Raw genomic sequence first — 22,694 nt, forward strand, 5'->3', positions numbered from 1 at the left:
TCAAGCGGACTGCACTGTATCAAAGCCGACAAGTGGTCAAAACAAGAGACAAGTCGGGTCCTGTGGCAAGCTGACCTGTGTATAACCCCCCTGTGGTGGATGTACTCCACCGCTGACAACACGTCTCTCAACACAAACAGAATGGCCTGCTCTGGGAGGCCGGAGTTGAAGTAGGCGTGCATCAAATCTCGACAGGAGCCTGAAATAAAATATAATGTGTACGTCAACATGTCATGAATTAACGAATTAAGTTTAGCGTGCACAAAGCGAATTCGGAGGGCAGTGGAAATGTTCTCCTCATGTACAAATTTTCCTACGTGCGTATTTCTGGCTATATCAAGGGAGGCAGAAAAAGTTTGACAGTTCGGTCAACATTTTATATGAATTTTGTCCCCAATACCATGACAACACACAAGTTGGGTTCAGAACAGCCCAGATTTGGGTTTCTGACATTGATTAAAAAAAAAAAATTCAAATAGAGCTGGGATCAGCCATTTTCCGCAACAGAGAAACTTTTCTGCTTCTTTCGCTTCCCCATGGTCCGTTCTCTACTACAACTTCACCTAAGCCTATCTGTAGAGAAAGCCGGAAAATAGTTGCCTATGTAATCTCTGTTGAAGATAAAACACACTTGCACATGAGATGAAAATATCAGATGTGTCTTCATGCAGCTGTAGACTACCCACACGTAACTGGAATGTTCAGGCATGATTTGTCTCTGCAATCTTCTGTGATGCATGAAATAAAAAGTCCTTGGCCTCCATCATTGCCCTTGGCATTAAAGGCTGTTGGCCTACACTCCTACATGTACTGTGACCATGCTCTCTCCCTCTTTCACTGTGGCTACTTTGGTAACAGCGAGTATGTTGACATGTTCAGTGGAAACCTGATATAAACAGGGATGGTGGGATCAGAGAAAAAGTTCTGTCATATCAGATCCCTGTCTGTTAAATCAGAAATGCAAGGCAAGAAAGCATTTGTGGACTAATCCAGCTGTATTAATTCAAGGGTAGTTTCCCTTACCACAAGTACCCACGAACAGGGGTTTTGGACTAGGTAATAATTATTGCATGTTAGGGTTTTTTTGTGTGGTGTGATGCATGTGAACTGTGAAAGCCTCGAAGCAAGCTCTGCGCATGACCAGGGCTCTCAGACTTGGCCATGCGGCAGGCGTGCACATGACACATTACGCGTGCGTTTAGCCAGGGTTAGGTCTAGATCGAGGTCTGCAGCACACTGCATCCCTCTCTTGTGGCCATGTGGCAGGCCTGCGCATGACACATTATGTGTGAGTGTAGCTAGGCTTAGGGATAGATCGAAGTCTGCAGCACATCGCAGCCCTCTCTCGCTTCACCTGCTGAGTGTGCTTTCTGACTTTTTACACATTGTTAATGAGCCTTAGTCCCTGTTATAACCGATAGGGCTCCGATGAGGCCCTGTTATTGCCGATAACTTTTAATAGAGACAAAGAGTAGGAAATAAACGGGGATTTAAAAAAATCCCTGTTATTACCGGATCCCTGTCATTACCCGGCCTGTTGTATATGATTTCCACTGTAGCTATTACTTTATATTTGTTAAAACTTTTTGTACAATACTGTAAATAAATCGAATTCCCCTTTCACTGATGTTCGAAGAGAAATTTTAAAAAAAAATGGCATTCATAATACAAGCACAAAGGTACTATAGCAAACAAACAATATCACACCAGTACAGGCGATTAATTCTCCATTGTAAGTTGTCACTGAGAAACACCTTATTTTCGAGCAAGAGTGATCATGTTTTTCTCAAGGACACACACTGTGTCACCAACACATGCTCGAAATAACTGTGAGGTTAAAAGCAGTAAACATTCAAGCCCCCTTATCAGAATATGGATAAAATAGAGGGTAGTATGGTGCTGGTATTTTCAATAAAGAAAAGTTTGCAAACGCTTCAAGAGGCGAAGGAAGAAAAGGGTGACGCTACAGTATTCATAACATGTCTATTTAGTTTAGTTTTAGTAAGAGTTTTACGACACTTGCAACACAATAGGTCATATAAATGCCGAAGATTAGAGGTGTTACAAGAGAGTAACAAAACACAAAAAAGAAGGAGGGGAGAAAAGGACGATAGATGTTTGATGGGAAAGAAGAAGCAAACCACATCAGAGCACCCGCCAACTACCCACCATAACTTGTCTAAAGTTACGTACCAAAATAGTTTTCTTACAAGGACCAACCTTTTTTTACGGTTCGTTTTTTGTTATTGTTGTTTTTTCATAATTTGGCGAGATGCACAATAAACAACAAAAACCCAGATGATGTTGTTGGTCGACACTCCCTTCTTTAGAAAAATCAAAGGCAAACAAAAGCACACGGGTGGGCGCACTCACCAAAAGCCATGAGAGGCATGACGGCCCACAGCTCCTGCTGTGTGATGAAGCTGCAGTAGAAGGGCAGGATGTTGGGGTGGGACAACTGCTGAGTCAGCACTATCTCATTCTGGGGACACAAGCAGCTCAGCAATTTTTGTTTGTTTGTTAGTCGTTTTGTTTGTTGGGTTGGTTGGTTTTTGTATTTTTTTTTTTTTTTTGGAACACAAAAGGATAAAGGTAGTCCAGCTCAGACACATTATATTTAAGTTCATTTTTTTTTTTTTAGTAGAGGGTTTTACGGCGCTCGCAACTGCATAAGGTCCTCTGAGCGCCAAGAGGTGGGTGTTAACAGAGAAGTCTTTAAAGGGAATCAGACTGCTCACCTCTCTAGCTTCAACAGCACAAGGTCTGCTTCGACTATCAAGGCACCCCGAAATAGCAGGTCACAAGAGAGTGACAAACATACAAAAGAAGTAGAGGAAAATGACAATAGTAAGGATCAGGAAAGAAAAAGCAGCAGTTCCCTGTTGTAGATCAGGCACAGTTATGAGTGTGACCCCGGAGGGTATTTAAGTTCATGAGGTGGAGTGCCCACAAAAACACCATAAGGCTGCCAGCGAAGTGAGTTACATAAAATTCTCAAGAAAAATATATACAAATATACCGCAGTTGAAAATTTTCAAGATGGCCACTCATTGTAGATGAGAAAAGTGGTAGTTTAGACAGGTAGATGTCTTGGACAGTGTCACTACAGCTACAATAATATACAAGGGGGAAGTGGAAAGGGGTAGTTTTAGTTTAGTTTTAGTAGAGGTTTTACGGCGCTCGCAACTGCATAAGGACATATGAGCGCCAGAAGATTAGAGGTGTTACAAGAGAGTAACAAACATAAAAAAGAAGAAGGGGAGATAAGGACGATAGATGTTTGATAGGAAAGAAAGAGCAAACCACACCAGAGCACCTGCCAACCACCCACGAAGTGGTAGTTTGAGCAGGTCTTAAACAGTTGTTAGAGCATGTTCAATTGTATGTACGAGGCGCCCTGCCAAAAATGTCTCTCCTGGTGGATAAATAAATAGAGACAAAATGAAATACAGGGATAAAAGTGACTGCTGACAAAAAATCCTGAACCTTTTGAAATGCGTAGGCGCTCACGGAAACATACCGAAAAATTGCCCAGTTCTACCTTTCACCTCAAGCATAAGAACTAACGTTATAACACTTAACAAGCAGACATAAGAAGATTCTTGTTTCTAACATAAATACAGTAGTCTCCGCGTAAACGCACGGTGCTTCGGAGAGCTCCTTAGCGTGTGTTTTTACGAGACGTGCGTTTACATGAACCTGTGCAAATGGAGGAAGGGACGCATATCATCTCATTGCCTTGATATTTTAGTGACCTCCCTTGGGGGGGAGGGAACAGTCACTTTGGCTGATAATGTGACGACACGTGACTATTTTATGAAGGAGTCCCAGACTGCGGTTGTGAATACAAAAGGTGTTAAATGGTCAACTTTATCGTTTAATTCCCGGTGCTAGAAACAGGGGATGTAACTCCAGATGACTCTGTCGCGAGCAGAAAGTACCGATAATGTCATGAGAGCAGTTCTACACCGAAAGTTAGGAAATTTTGTGAGTTTTAAAGACAAATTAGTGACTTTTCGCTGCCAGGCCCTTCAGGGCGCAAAATTTTTGACATTTTTGATCATGAACCAAATCCCAATGATGATCCCCCAGTCGGATATATCAATAAATATGACCATTGAAGACGGTTGCAATGTTCCGCATAACATCGATGATGATTCTGATGATAGTGGAAGTGGCAGGGGATCACCACTAGAGCTATCAGAGGCTAGATCTACGGCTAGGTCTAATGATGCTTCGACTGAGGTGGAGTCAGGGATCACACATTAGACTTTACAAATAGAGTTGGTCATAAAAACAAGTGATTTAACCTTTTCTCATTTTGTCAAGACATGCATTCATATAATGACATTTTTCAAACTTCAGTAAAATCTAACAATTAAAGACACAGTGAAAAAAACAATGAACCAACCTAATTTTTTCTAGTATCTCCAATTTAATTCAGGAATCTAGGGAGGTATGAAAAAAAAAAGAATTCAGGGTTTTAAGGGTTATATTAAAGAGTTTTTAAAAACTGTCATACGGCGAAAACGTGTGTTTGAGCGGAAAATGCATGTATGGCATGCGTTTAAGCGGAGATTACAGTATTCAAATAAGATTTATCAAAAATAGTTAATTTTAAAAAGTTTCACAGACATGGACTAGAATGAAGACTTAGGCCAGAAAACTACATGGATGACGGACTGCAGAATTATACAGGCACGGCAGTGTATCTCAATGATATATCATAGACTGACGGGGTAAGAAGAGTAAACAAGGCTACTTGAAGGTCCTCTTCATCTCAGAGTGAACCTCTTCTTCTTCTCTTCAGCTTTTCCAGTTGTTGGATGTTGCCACTCAAAATTTTTTTTGGCAGTAAAACACCCTGTCAAAAGGCCATTCTGCTCGCCTGAGTTGTTTTGGTTCCAAGATAGGTTTCCATTTTCTGTTAGGTCTCTCTCAACCTTTATCTTAAGCCTCCTACCTTTGCTTCCAGAATATAGTTCTCGGGTAAATCATGGCGTTCGATATGCCCAAAGTTCAGTTTTAGTTTCATCATGTTCTGGAGGAGTGTTGGCACTTCTCATGTCTTTGTCTATTCCTAGAGAAGAATGACATTATTGGAAAATCATCAATGGTGCCCCGACATTTGACAAGAGAAGGAGACGGATAATGGTGATGATGTTACCTGTAGGTAGGAGAGCTCTCGATCCCACATCTCCAGGTTAATGCGTTTCACAGCCACAAGACCGTCCGAGGACACATGCTTTGCCAGGGATATGGTGGATGAATTGGAATGACCTTTGCCTGAAAATTTATTTTTTTAAAGATGTGTTACGCTCTAACTATGAGACTGGTTCTTTGAACATTTTTCAGGAAGAATTTTGATACTGCTTATAGTGCTTGCTATTGAGGACTCATATGAGGTGTGAAATTCAGCAAGTTCAGACAACCCTTCAGATTCGACTCCTGTTTCCTCATTTAATTAAATGTAGGCAGCCATTCAGTTGCTGTTCTGTGATACACTACTTCAGGCTACAGGTATGACACATTTTCTAGGAGCACTATTTTCTGCTGGAAAATACAGGCATGCATTTTCAAGAGCAGGATGTCAATCCAGTTGCCTAAACAAGTGAAAGAAAGACTCAACGTGATATCTAAGTTTTTAAATAAAAGATTTCTCATTGCTGTTATTTTCGAGTTTACCATAGTTCTGACAAGTTAAAGCACTGAAATCAGCATTTGGCAAATCTAGGTCAACATATCACTACCTTAAAATTGTTAAGTTCTATCTGCTCAGTACCTAGTTTTCAGGAATTTGACATTAAAAATTTCATGAGTTTCACAATATTTCAAGCGTTTTAGAAGTCAATTCTTTTAGTTTTAGTAATCCTTTGAATATCTTGATAACGACTCAGAATAATCTTACAATTTTGATAGAGCAGACAGAACATTTGGTTTCTGAACTCGTGGTCCTAGTAGCTCAAAATGGCCAAAAATGTCAGATAGAACTTTGAAATTCTAAGGAAGCGATATCAATTTACGCATCTAAAAAACAATAAACACATTATATATATATATATATATATATATATATATGAATATATGAAATTCATGTTATGGGAAACATTGTGAAGTATAATTGAGTACTGTCATCCCCCCTCCTCCACCTCACCACAATTGTGTGGTGACATTCCACAAGCCAACAGATTCTTTCACTATAGCTTCCTTCAATAAAAAATAAGCAGCCATTTAATTTCTGTACTGTGATGAGCCAATTTCATGCATAAAATAGGACACTGACAGTGCTGTCACAGAAACTTTCACTCCTCTTTATAATATAACATTGTAAGTACATCGTCAAATGAAACTACTCATTCTACTTGTGAAAGCAACAATGAGTATGTGTGTGTGCCTGGAGAAAGGTCCCAGTTGTCGGTAACGCTATTTTTGAGCAACGGTGTGAAAAGGTTAAAAAAAGTTGCAGTTGGTCAAAACTTTACTTCCATCAGAAAATACACATTTATTCACTACTTAATAACATATTGAAAGGATTAAAAAAATTTTAAGCTTAAATATCTGTTTATTAATTATTTTGCCACATGTCGTACTTCACCAAACGTTAAAAATGTGCTAGAAATTGGTCAATATACTAAGGTTAAAGCTGTTCTTCTCCAAACGTTGTTTTAACACCCTGAGTTACAAAATGTGGCATATCTTTAAAACTATCGTACTGAAGATATAAATTTGAAAAATGTTTTTGGAACAGTGGTATGTCTTTTATGATAAAACTTATTTTTAGCACTGGAATCTCGAGAGAGGAAGATGGCAGTATTTACTTACCGATTACAGCAAACAGTTCGTACTGCTGACTGTCTGGCGGGTAACATATGACTCCATCCATTTTCTTTTCTGGAGAGGCACTTACGGCTCCTTGCACACTCTCAGACTGCAAAATGCAAAATTCTAGTCTGAAACAAGCTGGAAGAAACTAGAATTTAGCAAACTGCTCTTTAAATACAGTATGTCTAACAAAATAAAAGAGGACCCATTCATAGTGCAATTCCACCAACTCCCCTCCCCTCATTTTTCTATTAATTTCGTTCAAACTTTGCATCTTCTTCTTCTTCTATCCCGTGGTTGGGGCAACCGTGGGGGCACCACTGCATCTAAAAACCAGCTCTCGCCCTCTGCTTTCCTCCGATTTTCACCCATCGTCTTTCCTGTCCGCTCTGTAATGTTGTCCTCCCATCTCCTTCTCTGCCCTCCTCTCTTTCTCTTTCCTTGTACGGTTCCTTGCAGGATTGTTTTGGCAAGTCCTGTGGATCTTGAGACATGCCCAAACCATTTTAATTTTCGTCTCTTCAATGTGGTCAGTAGATCTTCATATTGCCCCACTGCGTTGGTGATTCTCTTTCGTACCTCAGCATTTGAAATGTGGCCTTTGTACGAAATGTCAAGGAGTCTGTGGTAACATCTCATCTCTGTGGTCTGAATCTTTTTCTCTAATTCTGCTGTGCTGGGTGCACACTTGACACATCTCAGTGCTGAGAACATTACACTGGCTCAGAACTTGGTCACACAAGACTCTGAGATGTCAGAGAGGCAGAGATTAAAAGAAAAAAGGTGTTTTTTACACTCCCATTGACACAGTTTAGACCAATTAGGAGATGGGCTTGCGACCCTGCCTGTGTAAACAGCCCAAGATCTGGAATGCTTTGCCCATTAATTCAAAGGAGATCAAATCTTTTTTTATTCATTTAAATGTCAGTTAAAGTCATTTCTGTTTCTAAATAGTGAAATTTGGTTAGAACACAATGTACTATTTATATGTTACTGTTGCATTATAAAGTGCTGTGTACTTTAATCAAGCATGAGTGCTACAAAAATGCCATATATTGTTGTGGATACTTGGCCACTTTTCTTAGCAAATGACAACTTTCCTGGCAGCCCGGCTGGTGTAAGGGAGGTTGGTCTGTATTTGCTCGGAGCGCCGGGGTCTCGAGCGGAGCACGGGGATATCGTGCTGGGGAAGCTCACGTGGGCTTATATATAGTTGCTCACTCACGTCCTGTGAGGGGCAGTCGGACGAGAGAGAGAAGAGGAAGGGACAGAGCCAAAGCCAACCCACTTTACGGGAAATCTACTATGCACTACTCTGGTTCAAATAAAGGGATCCAGCACTTACGATAAGAGTTTCGTATTTATTACTTCGAAATATTAGTTTAGAAATGTGGTAGTGCTGTGTTCCGTAACAATATATTATCTTCATTAAGTCATTCAAAAGGCAAGACCTCTAAAATGTAATGCCCAGGTTGGGCTGAGTGAAGTAGAAAAAAATCTTTGAAGACTTCCCCAGCAACCCAAGCTCAAGAACACCTCGGAGAGGAGGTGTGAATCACAACTATGTTACAACATAGAATTTCAAGTTCACACTTCATCAACCTACTTCTTCCTTTGTCTTCTCTTTCACCTTGTCCAACAGTTTCTTGTCTGATCTGTTTTCCCTCAAACGGTTTTCTTTTGAGCAGGCACAATTCTGAAATTATAGTAAAATAAAGGGCATTATAAGTGAATATGCATGATAATAGTGACCTTTGTATAAAATATCAAGCCACATTTGCCACCACAATCTTGGATTTGTCTAGTCTTCCATATCCTCACCTCAAGCCCTCATCCCCTTCCCTTTAAAAAAGCTATCTTGCAGGCTTGCCAACTTCTTCCAAATCCAATGGGGACACTGAAGTTATAACAATAGATTGCATAACAACAGACACAGTTACATCAAGCAGGAATCATTTTGGACAAGTGTATACTGTATGTGATAAGGCTAAAACATTTCAGAATCTAGGACAGTCCTGAGAAATTCAGGACAGTTGGCAAGCCTGTTATGAATTTTCCTTTACCTTACACTTGCAAAAGTGAGCTTTTCAAACTTGAAATGGACAATAAATAAACATTAGCAACACAAATTTTTGCCATGATTAAAATTTGTTAATCAATCATTTTACTGTTGCAAGTTTTTCATGTCTATTTACAGCTGTATACGAGTGTTGTGATACTAAAAGCTCTATCATGAAAGCGTTCAGGAGGAACCCCAAACTTCTACAATAAAGAGATTGGGGAATAGGTGGGAGCCTCGTGTATGCAGTCATGTGCACAACATCATAACAATACAGGACAGACATGTAATGTATTCACTATTTATTATACTCCACATCCTCTACATAATATACTTTAAAAAAAATAATAATTGCACCCAATGTAACGCATACTCCACTACCTGTTCCGTGGTATCACAGTTTGTGTGTACTGAATAAAAGAGCTAGGTCATCAGTTGGAAGCTGACCAAACACAAACCATTCCTCTCTGATATTTAATAAATGTAGATCTACTCCATATCTGGCACAAAAACAAAGCAATACAGACAAATTCTTAGGATAGCTCCACATGAATTCACTGCAAGTCAGAATGATAAAGGCTACATTTTGCTATGACCAGGCTGGATAGACTGAAGAAGAAGCAGAGTTAAGCAGAGCACTCGCAAAACAACATATAAGTTAAGACCAGTCCTGGAAAAGAAAAGTTATAACCACAGGCAGGGGGTAAGATTGTACACAGGCTCGTACTTCTTGGCTGTACTTTAAGTCAAGAAAAGAAAACAAACAAAAAGTAAATTCAGACTTTCAGATATAATCATACAAGTGGCAAGACATAAATATGATGTAATATCATATTCAGTGCATATCCCTAAATTCAAGAAGTTTCCACTCACAAGTAGAGACATTGGTCTCCAGTGGCAGGACAACCTCCTATACCACTGTCAATTCTTTCCTCCCTGGACTCCGTGGCTACAGGGTCTGAAAGATAAATTAAATAAACACGTGTTGTTGAAGGAAAAAAAGAATGCCATTTTGGTTGAAGAGCATGTTAAAATAAATGAAAAAAGCGTCGATTGAAGATATCCATACTTCAACGACCTTGTCTCCTCTATCTTTCTCTGTCTGTTTATCTCCTGCATTTCTCATCTTTTCTTATATGTGAGGCAGCGTGGTGAAATCGGGCACTCATCAAAATACTGAAACCTGAGAAACAGGCATTTTTCCGCCAGTTTGGACATTTTTGTCGAATTTGTATTTTTTGGCTCATCCTCTTAAAGGTCAATACAAAAATACATTTCCATGTGAAGTTTACTGGAAAACACTGATTAAAGACACAAAAATATGTCACTCTTCAGTTTCCAAAGACTCTTTAGCAATTGGAGTTACCAAACTTTGGTGGCCATTTTCTCGTTAATTTCACCACTGAAACCAGGTGACCTCATTTCCTTCAGTCACAAATATCTTGAATTTTATTAAAGATAAATGGGAAGCAAGGCAAATAAATGAGCTTTCGTATGATACCAATAGCTCTATGGGTCAAAAAATTTACGAGCGCCTGATTCCATCGCATCGTGAAACATGAACAAATAGCGAGTATGACAATAAAAAAGAAAGTTTGCCCATATTTCTCTCCTTCCTTTTCCTGAAGAATCTGTAGCACATATTATAAAAGGATGCAACATATAAAAGTTCAGAGGACACTGTCTAAAATGGCCACCCTTTATCGTGGAGAAAAGTGCCCATCTTATACAGTGTTGCTGCAATGTAAAAAAAAATACTCAAAGAAAGAAATTAGAAACAGCTATTTTTAAAGGTGATTGTCCTATACTGATGGATGTTAGTGCAGGTTCGACTGTATTCAAGATCAACACAACTCATTAAAGTCAAAGGGAAGAATTGCAGGGTGGGGGTGGGGGTACAAATATAACAAATTGAAATTCCAACAGAAAATAAATTCACTTCACATCATGACTCAAAGTCAGGAAATTGAGTGTGAAGGAGAGCAATCACAAGCAGACAGGTTCTTGGGATTCTAAGGTAATACAAATAGGCACTTACTCTACTATTTTCACATTTATTGAATTAGTAAAATTGCTTTAAACATAGACACTGACCCAATAATTTTCTTTAGCTTCAGTAGCATTATAAATATTATTTTAAAATAAAAAAATTGCTTCAAATTCAACACAATTTTAAAATATTTTCCAACCAACTGCACTTCAATCTAACCAAATTCCAGCGATAATCGTGGAACATAAATATCATAACTTGGCAAGCTTTTATGGGCCATAAACAGTTCGGAGCTGAAACTAAATCTCCAGAAGAGAAGGTCATCTCTATACACACACAAAAGTCAGGTGGTCATCCTATTCTCTTGGCACAGGCCCCAATTTCATGGGTAATTCTGGGCTCAAACAACCACACAGACTGGGAAATGACCGTGTGTAGAATCAATGCACTTGACTAAATTTAAATAGAGATAATCTATGAAAATATTATATTGACGGGGTTATAAATATAACATATAGTAAATACTCTTTCTGTTCCAGTCTCTTGTTAAATTTGTCAACTAGACTACTAACATAAAAATGATAAGAGGAGACAACATTTAAGTTATCCCACACAACCAGCTATTAGTACATGTTGACTCCTCCTTTTAGTGAGATGATCGACAGATCAACCTCAGCACAATGGTATTAGACCTAAAAATGAGTTGTCTTATTTTTTTCATTTACATGGTTTGAAATGTACATTTTAAATATAATATCAAGGGGGTATCAGCAGCTATCAGTTCAAATTTGATTTGAAATAGAGCACCCATTGGCAAAAACATTCAATGCATCAGCGATAGTGTCTCATGAAATATGACTGGTACAGCAGGCAAAAACAAAATCACAGAGAATACAGGAAAGCATCACAAGTTAATTACTCACTGAGGATGAGCATTCTGGTCATTCAACTTATTTAAACAGTTTTTTCCGATTCTGTTTCCTTTAAGTGAACTCAAAACTTTAAAAGGCATACATTTAAATATGCATACTATGAAAATATGCAAACTCTTGGTTCTGATGTGTATGACGGTTTGAAATGTGCAGAATCTTTGCCTTTGCTCTGCTGCTGGTCGGACAATGTCCGCTACGTTCTCAAAGTAAGCCTGATGTGTGTGGAAATACGGCTAGAACAATCAAGGTCATGATACAACAAACTAGAATTGTTTAGGCCTACAGTTGTTGATCTGGTCATTTCAAAAATATTTGGGAACAGTCTCCCTATAAAGGATTTACAGTCAGTGTGGGGGCTGATGCTTTTATTTGAACAAAATGTTTATTCTAGAAAATTAGACAGAAGTGCTCAACAGACAGAGCAAGACAGTGGAAAAAAATTGCATTGCCATGTTTCTTCAATTAGAATTCATCCCAACTGATTTATCAGGCTTAATTCCATTATAAATGACAATATGGTTTGCCTTTTCACAGCAGCTGTTGACAGATCTTAGTCCTTAATCTACTTCCAAACAATCAAATCAATTCAGATGGATTTGTAAGCTTAAAAGTGTAGCCTATGATTCTAGGTCTGCAGCAGCAATCAAATGAATTAACGGAAAAAACAGGCTTTTGTTTTGGCAAGTGATTTACGGAATAGGAAATAGGACTAAGAAAGTGGCGATGGATGGGACACACCTTAAGAAAGCCCAGCGGAAACATCACAAGACAGTCATTGCAGTGGAACCCACAAGGAGCACAGGGCAGGGGTAGGCCACGGGAAACATGGAGGAGATGCGTGGAAAGGGACATGAGAGAAATGAAGCTCACTTGGAACGAGCTTGGAAGGATGGCTCAGGACAGAGATAAAAATGGAAGGAGCTTGTATGTGGCCTATATACCCTGCCAGGGGTGAAAGACATTGATGATGATGGTGATGATTTACGGCGCTCGCAACTGACATAAGATCATATGAGTGAGCGGGACACACCTAATTTTTTCAGTTGGTAGGAAATTTTGAATTTTGCACGGGTGGCGGCCGAAGCCTACTCTTATCGATTTTAGACCACCAAGGGATCTTTAACGAACGCAACTTGCACACGGGCCCCGAGATTTGTCGCCCTTGTCTGAGAAGGCTAGGGGTAGATCTTTCCTACCAGAAGATCAAGGGTGGGGCAGAAAGACAGCAGTAAGAAGGAGCCAAAGAGTAGAAAGGCTGCAGAAAGAGTCAGGAGCCTAGAGGAGGGGGCAAAGGAGGTGAAGGGGTGAGGGCAGAAAGAGGAGATGAAAGCAGATGACAGAACGGAGAGCAGAAAAGGAGGTGAAAGGAGACAATTTTAGAGAAAAAACTTTTCCGGTCGTTACCTAGATTCAAAGCCGTGACCTTTGAATGAGAGGCCAACACCTTAACCTCTAGGCCACGAGAGCCCCCAAAAGACAGGCTGAACTTGAAAATCTAAACAAATGGTATAGAAATATTATAGAAGGACTTCAGGTTTATCATGTTGATGGATTTTTATATTTTAGCTGGGCCCCCTTTCGATGAAAGGAATGATCGGTGCATTAACATCAACTGAAAGTCATTGGCCTACTATATTTACACTCTACTGGAATGGAGCAATAAACTTGAGAGAAAAGTGAAACTCATGTTTCCAAGTTGATTGTTCCTAGTAGCAAGAAAAAGAATTCGACAAAGGAGTCCAGAAAAAGCGATGATGAGCATCAAACGAAAGATCACCGTCGAATTTAGCATCAAGTTAAAAAAGAAAACATGAGGCTAGATCTATACGGATCGCATGTGTACCTAAAATAGAGCTCAGTATTTCGCGACAATGTGTGATAGTATCGAACGGAAGTACGACTTAGAGAAGTACGACTTAAAATAAACAAACCTGGTGGATTTTCTAAAATTACAGAGACAGAAGCTTGGGCCTACAAAGGCGATCGGCGAAATAAAGAAATTTAGCATATAATTGCTGCAAAACAGTCTCAAAACTGAAAAAAAACGAAGGGCGTCATGATCTGGAGAATATTTTTAAGAATCTTTTGGCGAAAACCGCATGTCGATTGATGCAGCCATTAAAAAGTATTTTGAATAGCAAAATTCGGCCACCACAAATAGATATATAACTACTCAAGAATGTCCAGCCTGTAGACTGTAGACCCATTTTTTGTGTAGGCCTACTCATTGAGGAATTTACAGAGAATATCATTTGGTGATCTTGAAGTTCCGTTCGTTAAAAGTCCACGATCCAGTTGTTTACATCCAGAAAGAAATCCGGAAGTCTTGATGACAAAATAGGCAACAGAGGAGGAATACAACCTACTGCAAAACATCAAATTATGGTAAAATCGAGGGGGGCATGCCCCCTTCAATCCACCCCCCCTCCATATTTTTATTGGGGTCAGGGGGGCAAATGCCCCCCCCCCCCTCCCTGAAACCCCCCTAATCTTGACTCTTGGGGCCCAAACCAGCGAATATAACAATTGGGGGGGGGGGGGGGGAGGGATGCACAAAAAGCGCTATTGAATTTTGATTCTGGCTTTAGTGTTCCCTTCCAGTCTCGCGCTTAGTTAATTCCTCAACGATTACCAGGCAATTCAGGGTCTCTGGCATTCAGCTTTGGACTTCAACGAATGAAACTACAAAATCACCTATAATTTTGGTAGGCCTAGGCTACCCAAGCCCAAACCTTTCCTTTTAATTAGGCTAATTAAGATAAAAAGCTTTTTGACTTAAGAAATTCAATTCAGGTTCATCAACAGAAATCAATAAAACTGGCCTTTAAAATTTCTAGATCTAGTGTTGACGATATTTGTGTAAAAACAACAAAATAATGAGGACGCAAGTTTCATCCTCCTGTCACTGAAGTACGTAAACAGAGACCATGAGATGAGACTGAGACAACATGAGATGTCAGATCGAGACCTGAATTCTAAGGCCAAAGATTAAAATGCAAAGAAAATAAGGTCTCACACAGCAAACACAAGTATTTAAACAGCTGTTGAGGAAGGTCGATGCACACGGGGTAGAACTTGGGCAGTACAGCAGTCTCTCTTTTCTCCTTATCAGCTGTTGCGACGAACTGTAGCCCTATCTTGTCTCTGCTGTGGGACAGCGCCCAGGCTAGGAACGACGAAGAAAACGAAAGCGCTTTGGAGTTTTTAGTTTTCATCGAGTCGGAAATTTCATAATTTTTTAATATCCTACACATCTTTTGTTTATAGTATCTTACTGCTTTTCAATTGAGCCCTACAAGGGCAAATATTGCATTTTTAGATTATTGTAAATGCTATTTTCCAATTTCCCCTTGTTTGTTTTTAAAGAATCTCTTAAAATAAGATTAACACGAGCCTGAAAAAAATGGTAAAACAGAGAATTTTTATATGTACGATGTACGATACAAAGGGGCATAAGCGCTGTTTAAACTTCCTGTAAGCTTCATTGTCGATAGGCTGGACGCTAGTGGACCGAAAACGCAAAATCATGACAGACACAACAACTAAAAAGCCAGATCTTGGTCTGTTAGAAGAAGACGATGAATTTGAAGAATTTCCGGCTGAAGGTAATATTGTTGATAGTTCATGAGAAACTTTTTGTAACTCGAGTCGATTATGACAGTCGACAAATCAACTGTGTTCCCCACGGCACGCACACACACCAAACGTTTGTGACTTACAGTTACGTATTACACTCACACACTGACTCAGACAGTGTGGTGCCTGGGAAGAATCTCACAGAGGGCCGGCCAACCAACAACACCTAACCTTAACCTTAACCCTAGCCCTAGATCTAGATATCTAGTCCTAACTGTCTTGTATAATTTGCACAGTCAGCAGAGGACCATGACGTCCATGTCTTGTCACTGCCACGGTAAGTGCCGGCCCTCTTCTGCGGAACTCCTCCCGGTGCCTGTGACTGTAGGCCTACCATCAACATACTTCACACAAACGTGACAGAATGAATAGAGTTACACATAGGTCTAGTGACAGAGTGCCACAGTCAGTTTAGTTGAAGGCTGCCATTATTCGGCACTCTAGAATCTAGATCTAGAATCTACTTGGATAATGAAAGTGGCTATTCTCACCCGCCCGGAAGTTCTCGCAAGATCAACTCCTCCCCTCTTCTCTCTCTCTCTGTCTCTTTCTGAATACTGTCTATCGGTGTGGACGATCAAATCAAATTGACCAAAACAAAGTTAAAAAATGATGTTAAAACAAAAGTAAATTAATTTGGTTGTCTACAAAGATACTACGGCTATTTAACTTTTCGAATCGAGCCGAACTACGCGGGTCGCCATTTTGTTTTGCCCGGAAATTTTCGCGCTACTCCTCTCTCTCTTTCTCTCTCTCTCTCCACTGCCCACAGACAAAATTGTACGCTTTTAGTAGGCTACAGTTGTAATGGAACGTTTGTTCACGGCACAGAATTGTACAATTTTTCTGTTATCACAGTGTAGAATTCTGTGGTTTAGGGTGAACGCAAAATTTGGTGAACGCCCACCGGGTGATAGAGGTGGCCCTTGGATATATGGTGGTCCCGACTTTTGTGACAAGGAAATGTAACCCTGATAAAGTCTAGAATCTAATCTAGAGTACATCCTGTGGTGCGATATACAGTAAGCGATCTTTTGTGGATATCTCTGAAAGTTACAGGTCGATCTTCATGATTTTTTCACCAGAAGTTAGAAAAACTTCCTCTCCATACGGTGTAGCGCATTACTGTAACAGCAGTTTAAAATTTCTATATGTTGTGGTGGTGTTTGTTTGGTAACGTGTGTCTGGTTTGGTGCGCAAGGTTTCTGGTTTGGTGCAACATATCGTCTGGTTGGGTGCGCAATAGTACCATGTTTACAGCTCTAGATCTAGATCTAGCTCTTTTCTGACACTTTTCATCTTTCTCTATCCATGCCTTGTCTTCTTTTCCTTGCAAGAAGTTCCTGTACTGACCATAACGGAAGGCCAAGGTCAATTTCAATTTTCAAGAGCTAGTCTAGAGCTTTTTAGATGAGTGTAAAAACGTGAAAAAGAAAGGTTTCACAACAGAATGAAATCAAAATTAGAACAGCCCATAAACAACCACAAAAATTAACAATTAATAAAGGCGTGTGTTCACCTGTCCGAAGAAGATTGGCTTTTTAACCCTAAATGTGCGTAATTCAAAATAAAGTACGGGATATTACATGTGAAATATGGAATCACACACAAGGGGCCTGCCAGTGTCAGTACATGTAATCGGTTTTGGTGAAACGCTCTTCTAACATAACAAACATAACACATTTAAATCTATATATATATAACATGTATATTTAGAATCTAATGAAGGTAGGAACAAGTCAGAGATGCCAACCAGTACGATTTTATGTATTTTAGTACGATTTTTTGCCGAAAATATGCGAATACGACTTTTCATGAAAAAATATGCATCCTGGAATGGGAAAAATACGAGTTTCAGCTTGGGCGAGTAATCCTAATTATCTCAAGTCCCATCTTTTGTCCAAATAGTATCAGTATCGCAGAACTGGAATATTTGAAAACTGATCTTCAATTTTAGCTTAGATTCTATTCCAATCCCCATAATCCATGTTAAAATAAAGGTCATAATATAATGTTGACTTTCGGGTCAAGTGTTTCCACCGAAAATCGGAAGTTTAGAAACATAATTTCGAAGTTTATGCGACTTTGTTTTATCGCGATGCTCAAATTATAACTCAGACCCCAGTCTTACTGGTTTTTTTACACAACAAAATATATTAATTTGCACACTAAAGAAATGTAGGACTCTTCTTTAGAATATTGATACAATTGGGCTCAAATTGCTATTGCTCCGTTATTGAGAAATCAATATTTTTCAATACTAGATCTAGATCTAGATCTACTAGATCTAAATGGTCAAATTATTTTTTTCTCCCAAAAATCACTATTTTTTTGTGAAATTACACAAAAATACCCCTCAAGACATGTGTAGGTTTATTCCAAATGCAATTCTGAATAATTCTGTATACGATACGAGTGGTTTTTTTTCTGTTTGTGAATGCATCTTGTCCATTTTTCAAGATTATAAAATTCTTGTATTTTTTTTCAATATCTGATGTCATGATCCAAATGTGCAAATTTTTTGGAATGTATATAAATGACTGGAAATTTTTCAATATTTTCCAGTTCTATATTTCATTTATGGTTATTTTGATGTATCATTTGACTAGGTGCAAACATATTTTTTGAGTTTCACCGAAGATGATTAATTTTTTATTTTCAAATTTTATCCGCGTCCAAGCAAAATTGTGTTGCATCTTACAGGAAGCAAAGTTGAAAAATGCACCAATAAACATTACAGATGTATTCTACAAATCATACTGAAAATTTCGATGCATAATATGTTAACTTAATATTAATTTGAATTTGTGGCCCCAAAGACCTTTGAACTGCGCACTGGTCATCATCTCATTTCGGCTTCCCGAAAAAATTCGTCCACAAGCAGAAAATAATATGTAGCGAATGGGTTAAAAAAGACGAAGAGAAGCTGCTGCATGGATGTGACCAGACAGGAGCCCCATGTCTTCTTTTTTATTTGCTGTAAAGTTTCAGATCCCTGTGTGCAGTACATTTTACGTACCTACTTAAAATTTCCACTCATCCAGAACTAGGGCCGGGAACTGGGTCACAAATTTTTGTATGAACTAAGATTAATTACAAGGAACTGATTTTTGTGCTGTAAATTATTGTTTACGTCTCAGTAGAGGTATGATCTATCATTCTATGTTCAGGAGGGTATTTTCTTTAATTAAATCTCGACATAAAACAAATAAACAATGCTTTGTTCAACTCTTCAGACTGGAATGGTGAGGAGGAAGAGCCAGAGGATATCAATGTGTGGGAGGACAACTGGGATGATGATAATATTGATGATGATTTCTCAAAGCAGCTGAGGTGAGTACCTAAAATGAACTGGTTTCGATAGTTTTCTTATCATTGGAGTTAATTTTTTACAGTTTCGTAAGGAACGAAGAAGTTTCCATGATGGGGTTGTCTGGTTTCAGCAAGTAATTTCTAAATGTTGCAGTGTGGTCTTACTTGCTTGTGATAGCATTGAGCTGGTGAAAGTGTTTAAAACCAAAAATGTAATTGATGGTTAGGTTGAAAAAGGGTTTTGCACATTCTGGAGCATCAGCAGCAGCTTTGTATTATTTATTCACAAATGTTCCAGTTATAGTGAAACTTGGATGTATAACAAATTTGTCTGGGCTGACCTTCAATTTTGTTGAATCTCTGAGGGTTTGTAATAGCAATAAGTGCAACAAGTTGTGCTGCAGTACAGGGTCTAGCATACAGCAAAGTTTGTTTTCATAGACCAGCACGCAATTCATTTTGTAGATTTTTGTCTAAGCTAGCCTACAGACGAGTATTGGGGGGGGGGGGGGGGCAGCAATGTGATTGTGACATGTCTGTATCTCTGCGGACACACAGTAACAGCCATGTTTGTGCAGGCCATCCGTCTGACCTCCCTTGACCTTGGCACACACAAGGACACATAATGTCTTATAAATGTGGGTGTTAACAAAGCACATGCTGATCTGAAAGAAGGCTTCTGATAAAAATACCTTACAAAATCTTTCTTTATAAAAGTAAATGTATTTTATGGACAAAATACCACATCACCAGCCATCGTATTTATATGATATAGTTGTGCATGAACTGCTAGGAGTTAAAGTGTTGGCAGGATTGTAGCCTCTGGCACTACAGGAGGTTAGTTTGTGGAGAATTTTCTGGAAAAGAGGGTGTCATCCGTTAGGAAATGACAAACATATAGAGTGAGTGGAAAGTGGACTTGTTATGTGTTCTCCGACCTCATGGAGTCACATGTATATTGTTGTTGTGTTCTTTTAGCTTGTACAGGTGTTGAACTCTTGGCTTTCAGCTCAGCTCTGACCCAGTTTTGAAAAAAAGTTTGGATTAAAAAAAAATTTAATTTCTTATTTTTCTTCTTTTTTTTTTTCAGAGCGGAGTTGGAGAAACAAGGCAAAAATCCTGATGGCACAGAACCCATGAAAACATAATGACCTTGTATTCCTCTTACGTTTGTCTTTGATCATCATCTCCAAAAATCATCTGATTTCATTTTCATCAAGTTCAGCCATTTCATCATCTTTATTGTTCATTGTCTACAACTTATCACTGGCTTATTGTCACAGCTAAGATTTTTTAAGGCCATGGAAACAGTCCTTGTTTTTGCTGTTCGCAGAGTTTTGAGCTGTGTCTGTCATTGTCTGTGTCATGATTGCCAGTTGAGATTTGCATGGCTGGTTCAGAGCATGAGCATCGTGTGAAAGTAAGAGTGGTTATTGAATGTTGACGCTGTTGTTATCATCATCCATCTTATTTTTCTCATTGTCACCCACGTGGCACCCATTTTGCTAGCATCATAACTTTGATGATTGGTGACTTGGCTATGGGTTCAATAAATTTGAAAGGGTTTTCTATTCAAATTTTTTTGTTTTGTTGTTTTTATTTGAGTGGTTGGCTGGCTGTACTAGTAGTACTACTACTACTACTTTCTTATTCGCTAATAAGCCTAATATTTTAAATCATTTTCTTTCTTTTTTTTCATTTTCATCTTTCATTGTGATGTTCCTGTCTGTGAGTCTTTTTCTTATTCTAAACTAAATGGCCATTATTCTGTAGATGTGCTTCTGTTTTCTCACTCATGAAAGAAAATATGTGATTGGGAACCTTTAGAAGACTGTAGGGGTTAGTCGATCTAGAGGCGCAGTGCCTGTTTGATAAGGTACTACCTTAGGTAGTAGTAGTAGGGACATAATAATATTCTATATTAAAAACAGTACTTCTGATATCTGTCTTTTCCATGCAAAGTGCAAATAGGACCAACCTAAAAAAAGAAATGGTATAGGTTTAATGTCCCTGTCAACACTAAAAGGTTATTTAAGAGGCAGAACCTCTAAGTTTAACGTTTATTTTCGAAAGGGTGGAACCAAATAGGAAATTCATTTGAGGTGTCATCCAAAGGTCACAACATTGGACCAAGCTGATGCTCAAACCCCTGAATCCGCAATCTCACGACTACAACTCCGGTAGGATACCACTACCAACACCACTGTATAGACATGGTACATGAATTCTTTAAAAATATGAATTGAAAGCTTGAGAGTCCTTAAGACAGGACATTACAAATTCCTTTAGATCTTGCAGTGGATGAAAGTAAAAGGGACAGTGTGCCTTCACCAGCTCTTGTTAAAAATATGAATATTCGTGAGACGTGCTGACAAAATGAGTTACTTCTCACAATCCGCAAATGGAGATATTGGCCAAAAATCGACACTAGAGTCAAATTTGTAGATTTGCTTTTAATGCCATATTCTTGAACTTTAACTATAACCTGTCTTTTATTCTCTCATACTTAACAATGTAAAAACTTCACATATAAGCGTGATGTATCTATTTCCTTGAGGCTTGAATCCGAGAAGTAACTAATTTTGTCAGCTCGCTTCACATTTGGTGTTGACACAAATATGCACCCCCAAATTACTTAAATTATCTGCTCATTCTTCTCACAATGTCACACATGTTGCTCACGTAGAAGCAACTTTGACAAATAAAAATCCAGAATAAGCTGGCCGCCCAACCACAGGTGGGATATTACTCCTGATCCTATTGTCATCAATCAAGACTCTTGATTGTAAAAATGGAGCAATCCAGTATGATAAATAAAAGATGCTCAAAAATCTTTATGTGATTGCCTAAAAGATGAGAGACACTATGCTTTGGTTTGAAAACGGCCATGCTGACACATGAAAACCAGTTGAATGAAACAAAATTTGACCAAATGCGGGTGTAACCTCACACATTGTGAATTAAGATTGTGCCATCTCTCATGAATGTTTCTTTTTTTTTTCTTCTGATTTATGCCAAAGGACCCTGTCAGGTCCATTACCTTGAGGCTCTAGTTAAGTCATTGGTCCGAAAAGCAGAATTGGCCTACTGGTCAGAAATTCAATGCAGCCACCAATAGTGCAATCTAAAATTGGTGACACAACTCATCCTCACTCAAATATCTCTGTAACGGATGAACCAATGTCCCCTGTATTTTGCACAGCGGTATGTATCAATTAGTCTTAACGTAATCATATTTTTCCACAACAAATGAGGCTAGATTAAAAACATTTTCTTCTTATAAAATGTTGCACTACAAATCTACGTTACGCGTTAAATGGAAATGTTCATATATATACCATTTCTTGGTTCTCATGCACATTTTGTATGGCCTACAGTACATGACTGCTCATCACTGACTAAGTGGCAAAACTTGTTACAGAAAATTCTATAGTACCCACTTTTTTGCACTAAAGATTCTTAAAACATGCGTTCAATAAGCATTGTGTCATGATGAGAAGAAAGGAAGGACTTGCTTTTAAAAGTGATATGGTCCCAGCTCATGGATTGTGAACCTTTTAATAAAATCTGGAGAAACCATCCAAGGGCCTTAGGGATTTTTTAAAAACAGTGTTTATTAGGGAATTTTTTAGAATAAAGCTAACAGGTCTTTACAAAAGTGTAGATATGTAAGTGTAAGACAAATTGATACAAGTCATTGTGCAAAAGCCAGACTGGAGAGACTGTGTTCGATAGTTTAGGAAATATTTATGTTTTATTGATAAATTGTGCAAGATATCATCACAAGATGAAACAGGCAAAGGAATGAAGAAGTAAGCGTAGAGCAACTATTGACACATTGTTACAGAAAAACAGCGAATAAAAAATGGTTTGGCCTCCTAATGTCACCTAGCCAGCCAGCCTTGAGAGCCTAACACTAAGCACTCGGGCTATGCTATACTAT

The 22,694-nt window shown here is 38.8% G+C and overlaps 2 protein-coding genes across 2 annotated transcripts in view; one reads left to right on the plus strand and one right to left on the minus strand.

The window, feature by feature from the left end:
* Nucleotides 1–14,998, minus strand: part of LOC101857778 (STE20-related kinase adapter protein alpha) — a 29,449-nt gene extending 14,451 nt beyond the window's left edge. The window contains exons 1-7 of the mRNA XM_005094409.3: nt 14,820–14,998; nt 9,755–9,839; nt 8,429–8,518; nt 6,823–6,928; nt 5,168–5,286; nt 2,374–2,482; nt 76–199 (exon numbers count right to left, since the gene is read on the minus strand). Coding sequence (XP_005094466.1) covers nt 76–199; nt 2,374–2,482; nt 5,168–5,286; nt 6,823–6,928; nt 8,429–8,518; nt 9,755–9,766 — 560 coding nt within the window. The 5' untranslated portion in view covers nt 9,767–9,839; nt 14,820–14,998. The remainder of the gene's footprint in view (nt 1–75; nt 200–2,373; nt 2,483–5,167; nt 5,287–6,822; nt 6,929–8,428; nt 8,519–9,754; nt 9,840–14,819) is intronic.
* Nucleotides 14,999–15,263: 265 nt separating this feature from the next.
* On the plus strand, nt 15,264–20,328 carry LOC101858013 (26S proteasome complex subunit SEM1). The gene is made up of 3 exons (XM_005094410.3): nt 15,264–15,408; nt 18,676–18,772; nt 19,842–20,328. Exons 1-3 carry the CDS (start codon nt 15,330–15,332, stop codon nt 19,897–19,899), a joined length of 234 nt encoding a protein of 77 aa, XP_005094467.1. The 5' UTR covers nt 15,264–15,329; the 3' UTR covers nt 19,900–20,328.
* The last annotated feature ends 2,366 nt before the right edge of the window (nt 20,329–22,694 follow it).

The sequence above is a fragment of the Aplysia californica genome, unplaced genomic scaffold, assembly GCF_000002075.1.
Source record: "Aplysia californica isolate F4 #8 unplaced genomic scaffold, AplCal3.0 scaffold00081, whole genome shotgun sequence".
Classification (NCBI taxonomy): domain Eukaryota; kingdom Metazoa; phylum Mollusca; class Gastropoda; order Aplysiida; family Aplysiidae; genus Aplysia; species Aplysia californica.